Source organism: Maniola hyperantus, chromosome 15 (genome assembly GCF_902806685.2).
Source record: "Maniola hyperantus chromosome 15, iAphHyp1.2, whole genome shotgun sequence".
Taxonomy (NCBI): domain Eukaryota; kingdom Metazoa; phylum Arthropoda; class Insecta; order Lepidoptera; family Nymphalidae; genus Maniola; species Maniola hyperantus.
The window spans coordinates 3,764,152-3,786,144 of record NC_048550.1 but is presented as its reverse complement, the minus strand read 5'-3'; the positions used below and the strand labels follow the sequence as shown (position 1 = coordinate 3,786,144).

The window sequence follows — 21,993 nt, the reverse complement described above, 5'->3', positions numbered from 1 at the left end:
TGCATCAGTAGTTAATTGGTTTAAAGCAAGCCTTACTTTATGGAAGCTTATTGTTACTTGAGTTGAGCAACTAGGGATTTACTGAAAAATGACGTCATTCGCATTTCAGTACTGAAAAAGGAAGTTTGCTTGTATTGTATAGATTCATTTGTTTTATTCCGCTGAAACAGACAAATATGTATGGTGCAACATGTACCACCCGCCCACCCACAGCTAAACATGCAAGAAAAGCCAGCCATCAAGCAAGCAACACGCACCACCACCACGCAATACCATACCACTGGTTTGGTGATTTTGGTTCCTGGAGTTTATTTTGCACATGCTTTTTTATTTATTCAAATACAAGTTAGCCCTTGACTGCAATCTCACCTGGTGGTAAGTGATGATGCAGTCTAAGATGGAAGCGGGCTAACCTGGTAAGGGTATGGCAGTTTTCATTAAACTCATACCCCTTTGGTTATGCGGTTCGTTTCTTGCGCTATGGCTTCTCTGGGGGCTCCAGTTCATCTCTAGTGTGCGATCACCATTAAGCTTCACCTATTTGGGATATAAATTGGCAGGCGACGTTGGTAGGCGACTGTATATGGTCGATGCGTTGGCCACTCAATTATGCCGATGTGTAGGAATTGTTCCTATGCTAATCTAGGTTGTGGTTTCTATTGAGCATTTGCGTAACAGGTTATACCTACATACATGCTCGTAATGGTGTTATTAAGCAAATTCTAGCACCTACTTTAAAGTGGCTAGGTAGGGGAGTTGTGGTTTCGCCGTGTTAAAATAAGACTATTTAGTATTAACTGAAATCCCTATTCAAAACACCAATGTCCAATGGCACCAATGGTAGTTAATACCTATATTTAAGTCCTCTTCTTTTAAGAAAAGAGCGTCAAAAGCTCAAACTACTGGACGGAACGGGCTAAAATTTGGCATGCAGATAGCTATCATGACGTAGACGTCCGCTAAGAAACGATTTTTGAAAACTCAACCTCTAAGGGGGTAAAATAGAGGTGTTTGAAATTTGTGTAGTCCACGCGGGCGAAGTCGTCGATAAGCTAGTCTTTTATAACTTAGTTTCACGGGTTTTTCGCAATATTGCGAGGTATTTTATTTTTCTAGTCAGGCATTACATAATAATTTTTGATTGTATATATTATGCTTTTTTCAGGAGCATATACCTACTGTAATAGATTTCTAAACTTGTGTAAATTTTAGTGTAAAATGTGTTTGCATTCAAGCGGCCATACCTGGTGGTCCGTAGCGGACCTATTAGCTCGCTTATCTACCTTGCATCGTCTCGGACACACACGTTCCTGAACGCTCCGCGGTCCGTCCGTGCAATTGCATGTTACTGAACGTTCGATTGCATTCGCTTTTCAAATTCATCATGTAAAGTCGATGATGCCATGCTTGGCTATTCACGCGACATTGCATCGTAGAAAATAATTAAACTGATGTACTACCTATTTGTGAAATAAGAACAATATTTTGAAATCTACACACACATATAAAAGACTTGTATAAGCTGATTGATCTAATATCTTTTTATAACGCAGATACTCAATACGAAAGGATTTTTGGAAATTTTACCCCTAAATCTTGGATGAAAGTTTGTAGTTTTTCAAGTTATGTTATTTAAAAAAAAATTGCACCGGTCCAGAAACCTCGAAAAAATCAATGTACATACATAAAAAAACGGACAGAATTGAGAACCACCTCCTTTTTGGAAGTCGGTTAAAAATGGTTAGCGTCCACTGAGATTTTTGTCTTTATCATTTGTATGAGATTACATAACAGAGAGAGCGCTATACTAACTGCTTTCCGCGGATAGAGTATAGTGTGTGCGGCTTCAAAAGTAAGTTACGCGGACCTTTTGTCCGTTAGACAATTATTTTTGCTCTAGTGTGTTAGAGCTCTAAGGGCAGAGGTCGCTCGCTGGTCGAACTGGCCGTGATCCGTCTACGAATATAACCGCTCGGTTAACGACTCGCGGACAGACGGACAGACTTAGAACAAGATACCGGCCTTGTTAGGAATAATGCTTGCAATAAACCGCTATTGATTTAAGACGTCTCAGTATAGGGTTGCCTGTTAGGGTTAGCACTCGCATTATAACGCATAAAATTTAACTATTCACGCGTCATTTTAACTTTTTGTGTCAAAAGTACGATTTTAGTCCTTATTTTAAAGGTGAATTTTTTTGACATGACAGTTGACCCATAGAGTTAAAATGGCGCGTGAGGAGTCATTTTGCACGGACTATATTATATCTATGCTTCTCTACAATAATTCTATACAAGTTTCATAAAATCCATAGTAAGATTCTCGATAAATGCGAAATGTGTCTGTCCGTCTGTTACTTACAACTCGGAGAGTCAGTCTCCGAGATGTAAGCTATACCTATATACCAACTATCTTCAAGAGTTCCCACAGGAGTTTCAAGCAAAATCCATGCGGATAAAATCGCCGGCATCACTGAGCAAGCCATAAAGCTTCAGGTAGGTATTTATACCTATGTTCAAATAATAGTAAGCTACTTTATTTATAAATAAAGTAGCTTACTATTATTTGAACATTATTCGCTTATGTCCAGCAATTTTATGATACTTAGGCGATTTATTAACTACTCTACGTCTTATTATCTGCAAGCTGATGCCCACGACTTCATCCGCGTGGAATTAGATTTTTTAAAATCCCGTGGGAACTCTTTGATTTTCCGGGATAAAAAGTAACCCATGTCACTCTCCAGGTCTTTATCTATACCCAGGCAAAAAATCACGTCAATCCGTTGCACCGTTGCGACGTGATTGAAGGACAAACCAACAAACAAACACACTTTCACATTTATAATAAGGGTACTGATGTGAATAAACCGTAGTATAGATAGACATTAGAGTATTAAGTACTCTGTGTCTATACTATACGGTTTATATTTTATACCTTTCCACCCTGCTAGGTGATTCGCTAACTCAGTGTCTAACACTGAATGATAGCCACAGAGGTTGGTTGGTTCTACATTGCTGCTTCACTGGGTGATATTAAAATATTTTTTCGTAGAAAACCTTCAACGGATTAAAAAATGAGCTCGGTGCCTATCATTAAGTGACACTAAGTTAGCGAATCACCCCGCTGATCACAATGACTGATAGAACGTATAGATTATGGGATATGGCAGATATTTAAACCGTTTACTATTCACACGGTTAAATACATAGTTTGTTATAGTTTGCCGTATTCTCAACTTTTTTAGCTTAAATAACACATCTCCATTTTATTCAAAAAGTTGACAACCCTACTCTTTACTCTAGTTGTTAGTTTACCCAATTAAAATCGCTTGCGTTTAGGTACATGTTCTATGAGTAGCAAAGATAGAGTGGCGTGTTTTTGTGGACGTGCTACAAAGTATTGGTAAATTATAAGTTAATTATTATCATATGACATGAGGTATACTTTTTATCATTTTATAGTTTATGCTTGATATGCTGTCTAAAGGCTTGTTCACGTTAACACGTGGTAGCGGGTGGAATAGATGTATAAGCCCCGCAAATTGCTATTGCGCTTGAACCATGTCTCATTAACATCGAAATGACGTCATTTTGAGCCGAAATAAAAATATACCATCAGCTCGAAACTTCAGTCTAGTGCTGACGTCACTAAAATGGTGACCACGCGCATTCACAATTTGCGGGACTTAAATCTATATATACTTTAAAACTGAATAAATCTACTCTGAATCTTTTTGTTATTCTTGCCTTTGTGTTCCTTATAGGTAGGTATAAGCTGTTAATTCTAGTTCTTTCGCACGACTTATTTGTATGCTGTAGCCGCCTTTGATTAGAATTGTGTAATGACCTAGCACCTAGGTTTTTTTCAGAAATAACTAAACGAAGACAGGGTGTCAGCTAGTGCATTATAACAAGTTAGAATTTCATCACATACCATCAGGTGAGTACATGGTCTAGCTCAAACCAGCTGATAAAAAATACTAGTTCAACTGGTTGTACGTACTTCAGAAGTACTTGAAATGGTCTATTGTTCTAAAAAGTTGTCGTAACTTACCGTACATGTTCTAAGAGCTGTATAAGCTCACAGGTGGTTTATGGCATGAAAATAAATTAATCTCTTATCTGTGGTTGACAGGTGTCATATGCAAAAAGGTTGTGATGTATTGTGCTCTTTATACAGCATTCATTTATCAATACATACTAGTAATTCACCTTGCTTCTACACGGGCTATAAAAGCTCTGAAAGGTGGTACCTTCAGCAAATAATATAAAGCCTTAGTAAGGCTTACTTAATAATATTTGATTCAAAATGATTTGATGTACCTATCTATATTACTAACTCACTTAAAATGAGTATGATTTGAAAGAGTGTTAACAAGGTTATTTACTCTTTTCTCTTACGTAATTTCTTCTTACCCAAATTATGTTTAAGTTTCTATAAAAGCTCAATGATATAGAGAATAGACTGAAATTCGGAAGCTTATTGGTTCGATTTCCACATGCTAGTCTTTGCCGTGTCTATCCCCTTTAAGCACAGTGGGAGGAAAAAGGGAAATATTAGTTATCCCTACTTAAATCATAATTGAACATTCTTTAAAAAAAACTGCTGAGTGAGCATCAAACATCGTATCGGACACTATTAAAGAGTTTTTATAGACAACTAATAATAAACAACCAAACACGATAATAATTAGTGATCAAAGTTATTTATTACCGTCATAATTAGCATACTCGTCGATTGGCAATCAGTTCAGGTGCTAGTAAATAAATAATCTGCTCAAATCGGCAATCGGTCCAGTTTCACAATTGCGATGGGCGACTAATGTCGCCCGGTCGGAGAAAGCCGTTTGGATTTAAATCTCGTAATGTCAGAGTTAGAAATCCTTTGACAGCAAATGGTTCCGTAAAAAGAACAATTAATTTAACCCCATTGAATCATTATGTACCTACTAACATTTAACCCTTTAAAAATCTGTCCCACAATTAGGTCAGTTACAATAATAATCGTTAAGATTTTATCATATTACGGAAAATAAGTTATATTATAAAACAACAACCGTTGAAACTATTTTTTAAAGATACCAACAGCAACACAATGTTAAAAATCACATATATATATATAATAATAATCACATATAAGAGTATCATAGCGTTACTAATTACCCACTATTAGATAAGTAAGGTATCATGGTCGAACTGTGGGTATATACCTAGCTACAGTTCCAAAAATCTTTGAACTAATCACCATCATTTCACCCCATCGTCGGCCCACTACTGAGAATGGGTCTCCTCTCAGAAATGTCATGGCCATAGTTCTCCATAGTGATCCAGTGCGGATTGGCAGACTTCACACACCTTTGAGAACATCATGGAGAACTCTTAGGCAGATTTTCTCACGATGTTTTCCTTCGCCGCTAAAACAAGTAATATTTAATTCCCTGAAACGTTACATAACCCCAAAATTAACACTATCAAAATAATATCATTGATAACAATACAAACATTTTTTGCAATGCGTAATCTTCCGCTACATTTCTGACTACGTAAGTTACGGTTCGTTTTTATTCGACATCAAATGAGTTTATATACTAGTGGTAATAAATCTATGACATCATTAGGAGCACACGAGTGGCGACGTCAGGCCAAATTAGCCGTAACTAATAGTCCAAGTGAACACCGTAATATTTTCTTTGCAACTAATACATCGGAATTAGTAAAGCAGTAAAAACTTTCACTACTGTTGGTTTTTTCGTAACGAGTTATTTTAAATTATAAATTTTGATTTGTGATAGGGTGATGAAAATGCTAATAAAAATCATATTTTGTTTTAAAAAGCTGTTGTCAAAATATTCATATCGCCTTTAGATACTTTATTTATGTCTCAAAGATATATAAAGCTCATACAAGATCATATTTTAAAAAGTGAAATGCGTAGCGACAAAGACTACGTAGATATTGGGGCGGAGGTAACGCACCCTTTGGCACCTGCGAGCGTGCTCTAAAAAGGGTGATCCGTTACCAGGTTTATTATATTTTCTATACATCTTAATTTTGTCTGTACCAATAGTGACTTATTAACAATTGAAGACAATTTATTTTCATGTATTAGTAACAGAGGTTTTCTTACACAACAATTGAAGACAATTTATTTCCATGTATTAGTAATAGAGGTTTTCTTACACCCGTCTCCCTTACTATAACACAAATCACTTTGAATTTATACGCTGACAGCAAATTGCATTTCAATAAAATGATCTTGGTTTTATAGCTACGATCATTATAATATAAACTTTTCTACTCCTACTAATAATAATGAATTAGATATATAGTAGGTATTGATAAAAAATGAAACTGAGTTATAAGTGTATAAATTATATAAATTTATTTAAAAATCTTTATTTCACACACATGACACAGAAAACAATACAAGATACTACTAATATTAACAAAACGGTGCTCAGGGGGCCCTATTGCTAAAACTATCTGTTACAAGCAATTCAATTCAACTCAATTCAAATCTCTTTAGGTATTGCGAATATGGGTAAACAGTGGAGATATTATAAAAACAAAAGGGTACAGTCAAATTCTGCCTATTAGCATGCAATATGTTATGATATACCTTTGCTGGAAGGATTTAATAACCAGAGCGCGGGATATGGTGCGAAAAGTAAAATTAATAAGCATAAGTATAAGTATATTTAATTGTATTTTGATGATATTAAAATAGATATAAAATTATTTGTTTGCAGTAAATATTCCTACAACAAATGTAATTGGTAAATGTAATTAATTATTAAATCATTTTCGAAATTGCTTTTCCTGACTTACCTACTGCTATTTTGATTACCACGGCAGAATTGCTGGGCCTGGAAAGTGAACTAAATCGAGCCTAAATAATTATGTTACGTCTGGTAGGTATCTACGTTTAATAAAATGTAATAAATTGCATCTATTTAGTCCTCACGACTCGGGCGTTAAGTGGAAAGCTCTTTAAGTAGGTAGCGTAATGATAAACAGGCGTGCTAAACGTAAGCGTTACAATGTACCTGCTCGATGCGTTCTACTAAGATCATTAGACACCGCAAATATAGGTACAGCTACGACTAGTATAATGATAATGATAAGTACCTATGTCTATTCTTATAATCGTTTTCTAGTTATATTTTGAACAATTATTGATCAATTTTTTTTAAACCACACATGAAGAAAAATACTTTCAATTTGCATATAATTCTACTAGCTAATGCCTGCGACTTCGTCCGCGTAGATTTAAGTTTTAGGAATCCCGGAATTTTCCTGGAAATAATTTTTCCGTCACGCCGATCCGTTGCGCCGTGATTGATGGACAAATCAACAAACAACCACAGTTTCGCATTTATAATATGGGTACATAGAGCCGTAGAAAACCGACCGTCTCGATTATTATCCTGACAAATTTTACAAAAATGCGTTTGGAAAAATATTCTTGCCGAATTGCATGGCTTCGCTGTTTAATTTTATTAATTACCTTTAGATAAAATAATTGCAAAGAAAGTGCATTTTTTGCAAAATGCCGCGATAACAATAAAAACCGAGGGAGCGAGACACAAAATAGAACCAAAAAGCGTATAAAAAGTGAGAGCTATAGTTTCGAATCACACTGATTACCGAATATTATGAGAAAATTAGCAGGCGTTTTAGCCTTCATAAATAATCAAGTGATCTAGGATCTAAAGATAGATCTTTACAAAATCTAAGACAGGAACACAGCTGTGCAGTAAAGTCAAAGTCAAATGATTTATTCAAAATCTAAATATAAAAAAGAAAAGGTGACTGACTGACTGACTGACTGACTGACTGACTGATCTATCAACGCACAGCTCAAACTACTGGACGGATCGGGCTGAAATTTGGCATGTAGATAGCTATTATGACGTAGGCGTCCGCTAAGAAAGGATTTTTGAAAATTCAACTCCTAAGGGGGTGAAATACAAATTATATCATATACAAATTATAGGTAAGTTTATTTACTTGTTTTCTCACAACTGTATTGAAAAACGTCATATGATACACAGGCGTTAAGGTTATTACAAAGTGACGATAGTAAACTCTCGCCTGCGACTCGGGCTTACAAAATTGTTAACTCGTTAGTAATAACTTACTTACCGCCCTCGTTATCACAATGTACTATTACGGCTCTGAACCAATGATACAATTTGAAAAATATTTCTATTCTATTATATTATATGCGACGATAATTTGGATCAAAATTATTGCCCCACAGTTTATGAAGGACAGTTGAACTTTAAGCTCAGTGTAATTCGGCGGTGGTGTTGTGTCTTCCGATGCTCGTGCGCTCGTGATCTGCGCTTACATTTGCGCAACCCGCGATTTATGCATTATCCCCGATGTGTGCCCGATATAAAGCGTATAAATTGCCCCGCGATATTACGTGGTGACATATTGGTACAATCGAGAGGAAAAGTTTTTATATCGTGTTTAATTGGCTAAGAATAATAATGTAGAATTTTGTTAAATATCGTAAACCTTGGCACAAAGATCGAAAGCAATGTTTCATAAAAATATTGATTTCATATATCCGATAAAGATGAAATTAAATTTTCATTCTATAAAGTATAAGTTTTTTTGAAATATAAAAGTGGCGAGCAAACTAGCAGGCGGGTCAACTGATGTTAAGTGATTACCGCCGCCCATGAACATTTGCAGTACCAGAGGAACCACCAATGCGTTGCCGGCCTTTCAGGAATTTGTGGGTCCGCCCCTTGAATAATATTATTTTCAAGCATAGAAAAAACACAGTGGAAACGTACGGCAGCTGAGAAATGATACATTTCCGTCCGTTAATAATAATCATAATACTCTTATTCTCACTTATACCCCATACAAAATAACAGGTATAGAAGCTAGCGCAGTGCGGTGTCATCGTCAAATGCGTTACAATTAGCGGAGTAAAGGTAAGGCCCGCGCCGCGCACGACTCACGACCTCTCAGCGACTACACTCCTAGCTTACATGGTTGACAAATAACCAACACATCATGATATACGCGTATCTAAGTATAAAATAGGATGCTGTATTAAATAGAGATAAGCTGTGATAGCCAAGTCTCCTCCTAATCGGAGGAGAACTTGGCACGCACCTCTGACTTTTCGGAGTTATGTGCGTTGTACTTGTTTTAACCGTGAACGAAAACATCGTGAGAAAACCTGCATGCCAAAGAATTCTCCATAATGTTCTCAAAGGTGTGTGAAGTCTGCTAATCTGCACTTGGCCAGCGTGGTAGACTATGGTCAAACCCTTCTCACTCTGAGAGGCGACCCGTGCTTTGTGGTGAGCCGGCAATGGGTAAATCGTCATTAAATAGGGGAAATAATAAAGATTCCGAAAAACAAATTTGATTGCAGCGAATTATGCAACTGAAAAATAAACACAGATTTTAGCACTAACAAGATGCTTGTCAAAATCACAATTAAGTACTTGCACAAAATAAAAAAAAACTACTTCCAAATAACAAACTAAACTTCCAAAATAATATTTAACTTTCGAAGAAATACTAAACTTTCAAAAACTATGATTCTATAGTATGAGAGTAGTAGTATGTAGTAGTAGTAGTAGTTCTATACTATGGTATGATTGTGTTTTGTGGTGCAATAAAGTATATACATACGTACATACATTCTACTTTAAAAAACACCACAATGTTTTTTACCGCTCCTTAACTTTTACATCAATTTAGTCAATTTCGCGAAAAACTGTTACAATAGTATTTACGTACAATTTAGTAAGTGAGTGCATTATGCTACCAAATCTCAGTCACATGAAAATAATTGAATTGATTGAATAATGCACGTTCTAATAATAGTAAGCTTAATGGCACTTACCCATTTTATTATTGTGTTGTGTTAACGCAATATGATGTAATCAACGCACCTGTCCCTTGTTCGGCCAACGTTTGCGCAAATTCATTGGCCATGCGTCTGTTACTCTATTGTATGTCTTTACAATAATAATTTATGTGCGTTGTTATAGTCTTTTCCTGGATACCTAATTGCTCTACATATTTTATTGCTACCACTTATCCATACTAACATTATATATCCATACTAATCAATATAATTATCTGCAGGTATATTTATCCATACTAATATTATAAATGCTAAAATGTGTCTATCTGCTTGCTTTTTACAGCTCATCTGCTTAACGGATTTTGACAAAATTTGCTGCATAGATAGACTGCATCCCGGGAGCGGATAAAAACTATTTTTGTCCCGGAAAATTAATGAGTTCACATGGGACTCTTAAAAAACCTGAATCCACGTGGATAAATTCGCGGGCATCATCTATCTCTTTGGTATAGAGATCGTGTATCCTGGAGACGGACATAGGCTATTTTTTCCCCAGAAAATCAAAGATTTCTCCCGGGATTTAAAAAAATCCTATTCAGATAATAATATTCAGAGTCATTTTATGTGCTAGGTTGTTTGTATGACGACCTGAAAACCATGGGTTACAGTAATAAGTATGGATATAAATCGTAGGTTATAAAGGACTTATTACGATTTAACAACTTTAGGCTCTTTTATTGGCTTCTCATCTCTATCTCTATCTAAATCTCATTATCTTATTTAAATGCGTATTACTAAGCACTAGATGATGCCTAATGAATTTTTCGGGAATTCTGTGATTTTCCGGGATAAAAATTAGTGTATATGTTCATTCAGGGTAGGTATAAGTATTTGTAAGGTATCTTCATTCCAAATTTCAGGCAAATCGGTTCAGTGATTGTGGCGTGAAGGAGTAAAATATTATATTCAAAGAACTTTCACATTAATAATTATTATAATTATATTTATATTTATATTATAATTATTATAATTATATATAATTAATTTTATGTATCAGACAAAGTTTATGAGCTACAGAGCTTGAAAATGTTTACAATAACTTCTTTTATTAATATTTATTTATTCAGTCCATTTATTAATAATATGTTTTTTGATATTTATTAAATCAAAGGATAAATTCAAAACAGTAATACAGTTTAAATCGATATGGCAATTAATCAAGATTTATGAGTATACCCACATCGGATGTGAACTAAATGCTGGCCGACAATAGTCTGCAGTTGCGCGACTCTCGCACGATCTTTTGCGCAACTGGCGTAGGATTTGACGCAGTCCTGACTTGGATGGATGGTGCTAGGTATCGATTGATGGCGGGGTCAGACGAAATCACGAGTTTCGGTGAAAAATGAACACGCAAATTTGAGTTATGCCACTTTACGTGGGAGTCGTTTTGCATTCACGTTTTAGAAGTTTTAGGAATTCCGATTAACCTGTATTCAAAATTGAGTGTTTTGGTTTTTGGAACGTAAAAAGCTGAGATCAATAAAAGTCTATTATAGTCTACTTACTAGACGACCATCGACGACGATTCTAATTGATAATTGGTTTGAATTGATGATTCCTATAAAATTAAATTAAAAAAAAAACAAAATTACCTAATAGATTCTACTTCCACTTATTAGGTAGGTACACTTGCATGTTTTAATAAACCGATATTTTTACGTAATATATGGGTATAAAATTATTAATTACCGCGCAAATTGCCATTAATTATAACCTAACGTTTACGGTAATCTGATTTACAAGCGGAATGGCGGTACATTAATCTTCAGCGGTAGTTGGGTAAAATTATTATTAACCACAATTAATTACCGAGTACAGACCGGTAGGTATGACACCATCACAGTGGCTATAAATACTTGAACTAAGTAACTTGATACCACGGCTACTGTAAACCAAACTTTGGAAGTTGAGACATACAGCAAGAGTGATAAATGAATAAAAAGCTCGTTGTTAATAAAAAAAATAGTGTTTGGTACCTTTATACGTGAAACTAAATGCACGCGGAATCCATTATTTGAAAATGAGTCAGCAAAAAATAGATCTTGTAATCATAGAGAAAGCATTGTCAAAATAACAGATCTGTTTGGTGGCCATTTTTGGCGGAAGTGACATATTAAAGTTACTTTTTAATGTAGCTAAATATCTTCTTGTGGAATACGTACCTAACACTAAATTGCTTTGATGGGTCAAAGTAGTTAATTGAAATATTATATTTAACCAAATAAAAATGAACAAAATAAATAACGTATAGACGATAATAATACGAGTGCAGCAAAAATTACGACGTGGGCAGTAAAAAAATACAGTTAATTGAATTATTACAAAATGGCTAATATGGTTCTTACATAAGCCAAAATGTAATGCACAAATGTCAGAGTGGGCTCAATCGCATTTATTGAGGCACGATATTTTACGGAAAGTGGTTCACCATGAAGTAGTTGATTAGACTTTCTTTTGAGATTTGTTGTTTTCAGTATTAAATTATAGAGAAATGTCGTGAAATTAGATTAGATCAGTTATATCACGTCATCTCTCAATAATAATCTAAGTTAACGCAGTCAACCTACTTTCGTGAAATACGTGTAATAATGTAGTCATTCATGTACAACGAGCCTTAGAAATTACAAAGGATAGCGTCTTTTTCATGTGCGGGTGCCGAGGGCCCATCTACTAAGTTGGACACTGGATATCAAATGGTAACCAAAAATGAGTTGCAGCCCGCAATAATTTTTCTCTTCAATGTCCCGTCTTGTGCTTAGTAGGCACTAGTGACTAGTCACTAGTCACTACATAGACATAGAGGTCGTTGTAGGCTCACTGCACTGGACCGCCACGCAGCCGCAGGTTGGATAATTTGCATGACCGTGTGTACCACGGGCCCTACTTTCAGGAGCTTTGCTGCTTACTTTCATTGTGCAATATTGATATACAAATATTATGAAAATTTAAAATCCCCGATCCGATTCCCACGCCTCACTTCTGCTTGCAATGTATGCGACGCCATGGCGTTATGTAATGTAGTGTTAACGTACCATTATTGTGGTGGAAATAAGAGATCTTAAAGTCGCAACGACCAAATATTAAATTATAATACGTCAAACTTCATCAATTTTATAATAACCCTCTTTTTGCGCCAGGGGTTAAAAATTAGTTGCAGCCCGCAATAATGTTTGTTCGGAATGACCCGTCTTGTGCGTAGTACTAGCTTTTCCGCTCCATTGCTTACAACCGCTCCCAACTGAGCCGCAGCCGTAGGTTGGATAATTTGCAGAACTGTGTGTATCACAGGCCCTACTTTCAGGAGCTTTAAGTCCTCAACTTTCATTGTGCAATATTGATATACAAAATATTATGGAGATTTTAAATCCCCGATCCGATTCCCACGCCTCACTTCTGCTTGCAATGTATGCGACGCCATGGCGTTGTGTAATGTAGTATTAACGTACCATTATGGTGGTTCGCATCACGTTGTGCCTTGTTATTGTGCTGAAAGCGGTGTTGTAACCCCTGTACCTACTCGAAGCTTACTTGTGTTTATTTAGGGCACCTGCCAATTATTATATGCATATCAAATTGTTGTAAAGCCTATATTGCGACATGTACAAGTGAAACTGTTGTAGTATAGTAGAAATGAAAGGAAATATATTTTGTCCGCGACTTTGCGTTTATTTAATTTATTATACTAGTACTTGGCTGCAATCAGACTTACTGGCAAGTGATGATGCAGCCTAAGATGCTCCGCACTTGCTTAGAAGATGCCAATTCATTCTCGACTTAAAGGTACCTATGTTTGTAAAGTACGGTCTATGATGCCAGGCGTTCTGAGTCTGTGGATTAAGATTTTTAAAAATATCATGGGAACTTTGTGATTTTCAGGAATTAAAAAGTATGATGTGTCCGTCTGTAGGAACCAAACTACATATGTATCTCTGTCCCACATTTGTTCAAGATAACTAATTTTGCCGTGAAAAGGTAACAGACAGATGGGCACAATTTCTCATTTATAATATTAGTACGGATAATACATACTTCCATACTAATCTGTCTGCTAGCTTTTCACGGCCCAAAAGTTTAACCGATTTTGATGAAATTTGGTACGGAGTTAGCTTACATCCCGGGGACGGACATAGGTTACATCTCGGAAAATCAAAGAGTTTCCACGGGATTTTTAAAACCCATCCGTTTAACCGATTTATATGAAATCTGGTAGGTACAGACTACAGAGGTAGCTTGCGACGGCAATTGACATAGGCAACTTTTTATCCCGTAAAATCAAAAAGTTCCCACGGGAGTTATAAGAACCTAAAACCACGCGCACGAAGTTGCGGGCATCCTCTAGTATATTTTTATATTAGTATATTTTATTATTCCCCACCAATGCCCGAAGAGATTTTATGCTATGATTTTATCAAAACAAGCTTTCAAACAGTTCGATAATGTTTACACTATTTAATTTTTACACAAACACTCAGCTATTATAAATCCATTAGTATCAAATTAAATAGATACCTAATATGACTACTATGTTAATTATTTTTACAAATAAAATTAGTTAAGCTTATATTCCGCTCCAGTAGTAGGTAATAGCTATGCTCTTACATATTCATCGACATAACTGAATTGACCATAAATATAACTGTTAATAATCATTATATTAATATGCTATCTCTTTACTACCTCGGAATCGAATAAAAGGATTACTTATATACCTAAGGGTTTGACTGCACTACTGCGGGTGCATTCCGGCGGGGTGATTACGTATCTCGCGACACGCTTGCGACAGGCGTAAATCTCGCGATCATTGCTGTCAAACGTCACACGTAATAGCGGCTAGAGAAGACAGCAATAGCCACAAAGCAAAATAAGAAGAAGTGAGACAGCAAATGAACTGTCGCATTGCTACTGCTGTCGCGTTGCTGTCGCTACTGCAACGTTTTACGTAATCAAGCCGCGGTTCGGTTTCCCTCCTTTGACTTTAGTTACATCGAAACAAGTATTTTGTGCTTATCAAGTAAGAGTCTGCTCGCATTGGGTACAGCTAATAATCAGTTTTGGTTTAGTGACTAAACCAAATATCTAATATTTGACTAAACTTTAGTCAAATATTAGATATTTGGCGATTGTAAAATGGGCTCTTAGTTTTTAAAGAAGTAAAGTAGGTATTTTTTTAGTCTACGTTATGGAGACAAACCGCATGAAAAATTTATGCTTTAACATTTAACAATTTTTTCAAATATGTGTGCAATGTGTTTTTAATTAATTTTCAGTGGTTTAGAACGCGTTTCCTAGCAAGTATAACCTACAAAAAACACAATTGGGTATTTGACTATATAAAAAATAAATTATATCTCACTGATTTTTAAATAGAGGGTCTTCCAAAATAAGGAAAATCCACGTCCTTTGTTAGTTTCAAGTTAACCATTTTAAATTATCGATTAAACTAAAAAATTACGTCATCATTAAATTACGTCACAGTCCAGTAGGTATTTCATAGAATCTTGCATACTAAGCGCGCGTTTTGACGTTTGATAAAAAGTTACTGATTTGGCTAGTTGTCAAATACCGTATTGCCGCTCTGGAAAACAATCCCAATAAATTTGTTATGTATGGAACAGAATAGAAACCGGAATGGAACCATCTTTCATGCAGTCCTAGCCTAAGGACACGACGTTAAGCTAATGTAAGTGGGGTCAGCCGTCGAATAAAATAGTTTGAAGACGTTTTGTTGGAAACGATCCTAATGCCTTTTATTATTGCTTCAGCTGTATTTCCTTTTCAACTAGTCTTATAGAATTTGCAATAAAGTGTACACATCGTATAGGTAGATTAAGTATTCGATGCTATTGAGAACTAGTATCAAAAAGTATTATCGAGCTTTAACAAAAGCCTATACCTAAAAATAATACCTACCTAGATCACATCAAAAATAAATTCTATACTAAACACCTTCGTATATCTTCATATATAAAACACAAACTTTTTTCTTACTGTATGCGTTATAGATTTGGAAACCATTCAACCCATGTGCCCCAAACCGGTTTCGTTAGAAAGGCAATAATGAGAAGATGGTTTTAGAGAGGCTTTTTGATTTTTTTTGCGTAATGAATGATTCATTGTATTAGATAAATTGGAAGTATCTAAGTACATTTATTTAATAGAAAGGACAAAAAGTTTCAAAATAAAAACTTCCGCAATAAATTTTATCTTACGCTAATGTTTTAAGTAACGCGAGGCATGAGGTCCGTAAATATAAAATTAATTAAGTTAATTAAATTAAAACAACACGAGTGATAATTACTTCTTGCACATGCGCCGTAAACCTTTCACTTCAAATCAAATTATCACCGCGGATGTGTAAACAATAAATAATTAGTACAATAATAGCCACGAGCAAATTACTTTAACAAGGGTAAAGATTAAATTTAACAATTATTACCTAACAAGCCCGCGACTTCGTACGCATGGATTTAGGTTTTAAAAATCTCGTGGGAACTCTTTGATTTTCCGGGATAAAACCCTGACCCAGGACCCTTAACCGGGTGACGCCTCGGAACCGCCTAGACATCGGCCTTCTCTTTGGGAGATCCGGGGAGTTTTATCTCGGGCACGTACCCCTTACTTTTCAGAGCTATGTGCGTTTTATGAAATTAAATATCAGCTTCAACTTCACGGCCTATCCGCTTAACGTTTTTTTTACACAATTTCGCAGACGGACATGGGCTCCTTTTTATATCGGAAAATCAAAAAGCTTTTAAAAATCTTAGTCACGCCAACGCAGTCGCAGGTATCCTTTGGTGGCCTTATGAACGATAAGACCAACATTTATTGTCCGGAACTTTTAATAAAAAAAGTTTATCATCTCGGGTAAAATACTCTATTTATTTTGCCCATTTATTTTAATACAGATGTTATTTTCTTTGCATTGAAAGATATTACGTTCGAAAGCATAGTACCTAAAGCGTTCAGTATTAATATCTAGTAATTAATCGTAATTGAAAACTTTGAGTGTCTAAGAAGTAGTTGCGAGGTTGTTTTACAAGGTGCCAAATATATAGAAGGCTTAGTATCAGATTTTACATCTCACCTACGTTGTTAGAATTCGAGCATCAAAACACTTTGAAATAAAATGTGCGTTAACAACCTTGTTTCAAAGCTGAAATTCGTCTTTAAATATTATAAATAGTCAGCGCTTTAAGCGGAAATTAGGCGAAGTGGTATTGAATTTTCGACTTTAAACCAAGGAAACTTGGTCCATTTTACTCTGTCATTGTTGTATTTCGATGCTCGAATTCTATTGGGTTTTTTAAACAAAAATAGCGAGAAAATGAGCAGGCGGAGCAGTGCCTATGAAAATTTACAGCACCAGAGGAATCGCCAATGCCAGCCTTTCAGGAATTTGTTGGACCGCCGTTATTCAAGATAACCCCATGTTGTAATCTAGTAGGAACACCATCGAAGGGAGTTGATTTCATGGTACTGGTAATGGTAAGATATAAAATCTTATACTAAGTATACAGTCAGTAATTTAAAATATGACGATCATAAGCTATTAAGTCGATTTGATTTATTGAGAAATATATCGACTGCTAAATCGCCGACATTATATTTTATTAATTGCCACTCATTATATCTACGTAGGTATGAGCCATATTTAATGTTACCTAACTGATTTTAGGCGTACTAGACTCAATTAATTTTGGATGATTTATTTACCAAAATATATTTATGCAGATACGTTTTTAAATCAGATGTCACAAAAGTACCTACCTATGCACGTATTATTGACTAAAAACATACGTTTAGAGTGAGTAGAATAAGACTGACTTTGCGCGAAACACATTTCTCGCTACACTTTCTTGTGTATCCCAGGTGATAAAGGCAGACCAAAGACTTAATGATGACCAAAAACATAAAAAGAAACGGATAGATTCTTAAAGTTCGATTATTTAATGTTCAAAAACTATTAACAGTGACAGATATAGAGACACCCTCCTTTTCTCTGTTAGCAGAAACGAAAATTATCCCAGTTTTCATAGAAGGAAAATATTTATGATCAATCGTTTATTTTTATAAACTACCTATCTAAGTTATATAATAATTATTATTTGACATTACCTAATTAGTCATATTAACGAATTTGTTGACGAAAATTAAAATAAGTGAAAATCATCGTGAACACCGTTCAAGAAATCGCGCGAAAGAAAAAAACACGTTCAACTTACCGACGCGTATTCGGCACAGATGTCTATGGAGCTGACGAAATCGCAAACCTCGTCCACAGACCACGCAGAGAGTCGCGCGCGCGCCTCTGCGCATAGACACTCGCGATTTTCACTTCGGTCTGGAAAAGAGATCCATTCTTATAGAAAATATTATCATTTACAGTAACAATAGATTTTACGAGATTTCGTATCGGAATTTGGGAATATGAACGCTTGGATTGCGTTTTTTTAAATCATCATCATTATTATCAACCGACAGATGCCCATAGCTGGACATTATAGGTCTCTTGTAGATACTTCCAGACGGCACGGTTTTGCACCGCCTGCCTTTTTAAAATCGGAATGTATAAATTTCGATTTATTTCCATTTTAATCCAATATTAGGACACTGGACATTGTGTAACTGGACGTAGTAGGACACTGGGCACTTTAGCATACTAGACATTCTAGGAGACTAGACATTGTCAGCCTGAACGCTTGTTAGGCATAAAGAGACTCTATGCGCGCTTCTCACACCTTCCTGAGGTTGAAATATGGCAGATAAGGTTTTCATATGGCAGATAAGGTTTTCGAGGATGAAATTGAAAAAAAGATACTATTGGCAGTTAATATTCCCCTATGTGCTCCCTATCTATTCGTAAGCCTTGTACAAGGAATAAGATCGGCTTTATTAGTCAAAATAGGTGGAAACTTACTGACTTCGGATTTCTGATGCCTTAGATTATAGATTTTCAAAGTTTGGGGCGTTCCTCCATGGGGGGTTGAGAGGCGTGGACACCGAACCGTAATACATATAAAAACCTCTTAAAACAATTCTACCCGTCGGAAATATTTAGGCAACTCGAAAAAATGCCATTTAACGGCACGCTACGTTTGTGGTCATGAAAATTTGGGGACGTAAGTATGGCGGCAGAAGGGAGGCGTGAAAATAAGTTTGGGGCAGCTTGCCCAGCTTGCCCTAGATAGACCTTTAAACTATAGAGCCTTGTAAAAGGTTATAACAGCTAACGTAGAATACAGTTACCTACCTACCATATCCACTCATCTCGTGCAACAGGCAGGTATTTTACAAAATTTAATGAACGCAGGCTTCAACGGTACGAATTAACGGCACACTGGTGTACTGATTTCAATTATGATACTGTTAACAATTAATTTTTTATTGCTAGTTAGGTTACTCCGGATTGCGTTTTCTTCTACGAGCTGATGAAAATGTTTATAATTAATTTTGATTAAATTATAATTGTTATGTGCAATTAATAAATATTTATTTAATTTGCGGAAAAGTTAATTAACAACATAATGCAGTGCCTTACTGCTTTATATTCCAAACATTTTTTGACAGTCTGCACTTCGTTTGTTAGGATCACAGGATGATGGAGAGTCTAGCACGTTTAGATTCTTTTGGTGATGAAAGAAAGATTTTGTATGGTAACTTCCCCATCTTTGATAGGTAGGTACCTACTCTATCTTTGTTTCGCCACTATATCCACGATTTTTAAATTGGAAATCAAAATTACCTAGTGTTTTATGTCAAGTCGTCGTAATTCCTCGTACTAGGACTAGAGTCTTGTGCGTTTGGTCACATACACTGCCGCGGCGGAGAGTTCAACCGACGAATATTCCGTAGCAGGTTCTTTGCCGCGCTTTTATGAAAATCAACTGGGTCATCAAATGAAAATGAAAATGAAAAAAATGAAAATCTTTTTTATTCGTATAAACTTTTACAAGTGCTTACGAATAGTCGGATGCATCTACCACTGGTTCGGAATGCCTTTCCTGCCGAGAAGAACCAGCAAGAAAATCGTACCAAGGTCTACAGAAACAACAAAGATATGTCTTACTAACTTAGCCTGCATGAAATAGCGGAGAATATTCCATGTTTTGCCGTATTGTCTTCCACCGCATAGAAATTTAATGGACAGTGAAGGCTTGTGCAGTGTTGCCGTACCAAAGTTTTACAGTATGGTTTATCTATAATATAAAAATGAATCGCTAAATGTGTTGCTCTTGCTCATCGCAAATCTCGAGAACAGCTGAACCGATTTCGCTAATTCTCTTTTTATAATATTCCTTGAAGTATAGGGATGGTTTTTACGGAGAGAAAAATTTAAAAAATTTGAATCGACTGTTAGGCGGAACGCTCGTCAGTTCGGTTCGCCAGGGCAGCTAGTTTATAATATAACCTAGAAAGATATAGCAAAGATTTTCTTACCGTCATTCGACACCCTCTCGTGCCCGTCAATCCTTGTGCTTCAACTAGCGGAGAGTCTTGTGCGTTTCGCAGTGCTCTCTTTCGCCGTGGATTGATCTAATGGAGAATGGTCTGTGGCTTTTCCCGTGTCAACGCTTTACGATTCTTGATCATGAACAATAGAAAGTTATAGCAAACACGCCTTACCTTCATTCGAAACTCTCTCGTCGCCATCACTCCTCGTGCTTGGACTAGCGGAGAGTCTTGCGCGTTTAGCCGCACTCTCTCCCGCCGCGGAGAGATCTAACGGAGAATGTTCTGTAGCCGCTCCCGTGCCGACGCGTTTACGTCGCGATCGACCTCCGCGGCCGACTCTTGATATCGCTAGCAGTGTCTGTGGACAAAATAATTGAAGTTATTAGCAAATTATACTATCCTACCTAATGTCCTCCCGAGCGAATTTCGGCCAGAGATAGAGATTAGTCAACTGCGCGGAAGATATTATAATGCACAAGTGTGTATGCAAACATAGGTGCACTTTCTATTCCCTCACTCTCATATGTAGCCCGAATGAGTCGAATGTCGGTCGGCAAAAGTTCGACGAGGTGAATCAAACTTATTCAGTTTTGGGTCACGTTCAGTGGATTTCAGCCATACTCAGAGTCGCTTAATCGTTACTTAAGATTGAGTTATACGAGACAGAGCTATATGTCTCACATAAATCTGTCTCGTTTTAACTCAATCTTAAGTAACGATTAGCGACTCTGAGTGCGGCTGTTAGTCTTCAGTCTCAAAATATCAACAGTATAGACGTCAGCCAGCCCTTATAACTATTCAGGCTGACTTTGACACATCAAAAGGTGCACTATAAAAATAAACAATCTAATGAAGTAGGTAATTTATGGATGAGGCATTCGATTTGGAAACAATTGGGGTAATATTATGAAGCCCATGGGATAATATTATGAAGCGTTCTCAATAGGCCTACGGAACAGTGCATCGTAACTACCTACTGATTGAAGCCTATTGCTTCTTGTGCCATCAAAAAGCGGCAACGTTGAGCAAACAGAGCTTATTATCTGATCGAGAGCGCTCGCTAGTGGCGGACATTCATCATAATAACGTTCCGAGGCTAAATGTAATGCTGCTCACGATGAGAGAAGATATATGCATCGTTTTCCTCTGTTAAAATAAAAGACCAACGGGTCTAAAAAGCTTCTTGTATACGTTTGTCATTTGGGCACTTGATGAACGTATGCACTGCGTGTGTCCAGTGCTCTTTAAGAGCTACTGACTGGTGTCCCTATTTCAAATACACATTAAAGGAAGGACCTTGCGTTTAGTGACGGATATTTTGTCAGTGTGTGTTGTAATATTACTCCGTATTAATTTTCATGGTCTGGAGAATTAACAACGAAAGAGATCAGTATAATTACACTAAATATATCTGTTTGTATGTATTACTAGATGCATGTATCTATTAGTTACTTAATAACCGAATGCTATGGTTTGACAAAATCATATACCGTTTTACTCCAGCTCCGGTAACAATTACTTGAAAACTTTACGCTCCATGCTGAGTACTTGTTATGGAACGAAATGCTGTCTTCCTTTTTATTTTTATTATTGTTTATCTAACGAGAGGTAAATGTCATTTTAGCGTTTACT

At 36.2% G+C, this 21,993-nt stretch overlaps 1 protein-coding gene across 5 annotated transcripts in view; it reads right to left on the bottom strand.

The window, feature by feature from the left end:
* The window catches only part of LOC117989006 (uncharacterized), a 313,773-nt gene that overhangs the window by 50,794 nt on the left and 240,986 nt on the right, over positions 1-21,993 (bottom strand). For all 5 annotated transcript variants that reach the window (XM_069503573.1, XM_069503572.1, XM_069503574.1 and 2 more), the window contains 2 exons: positions 20,533-20,719; positions 18,132-18,250 (listed from right to left, as the gene is read on the bottom strand). In XM_069503573.1, coding sequence (XP_069359674.1) covers positions 18,132-18,250; positions 20,533-20,719 — 306 coding nt within the window. The remainder of the gene's footprint in view (positions 1-18,131; positions 18,251-20,532; positions 20,720-21,993) is intronic.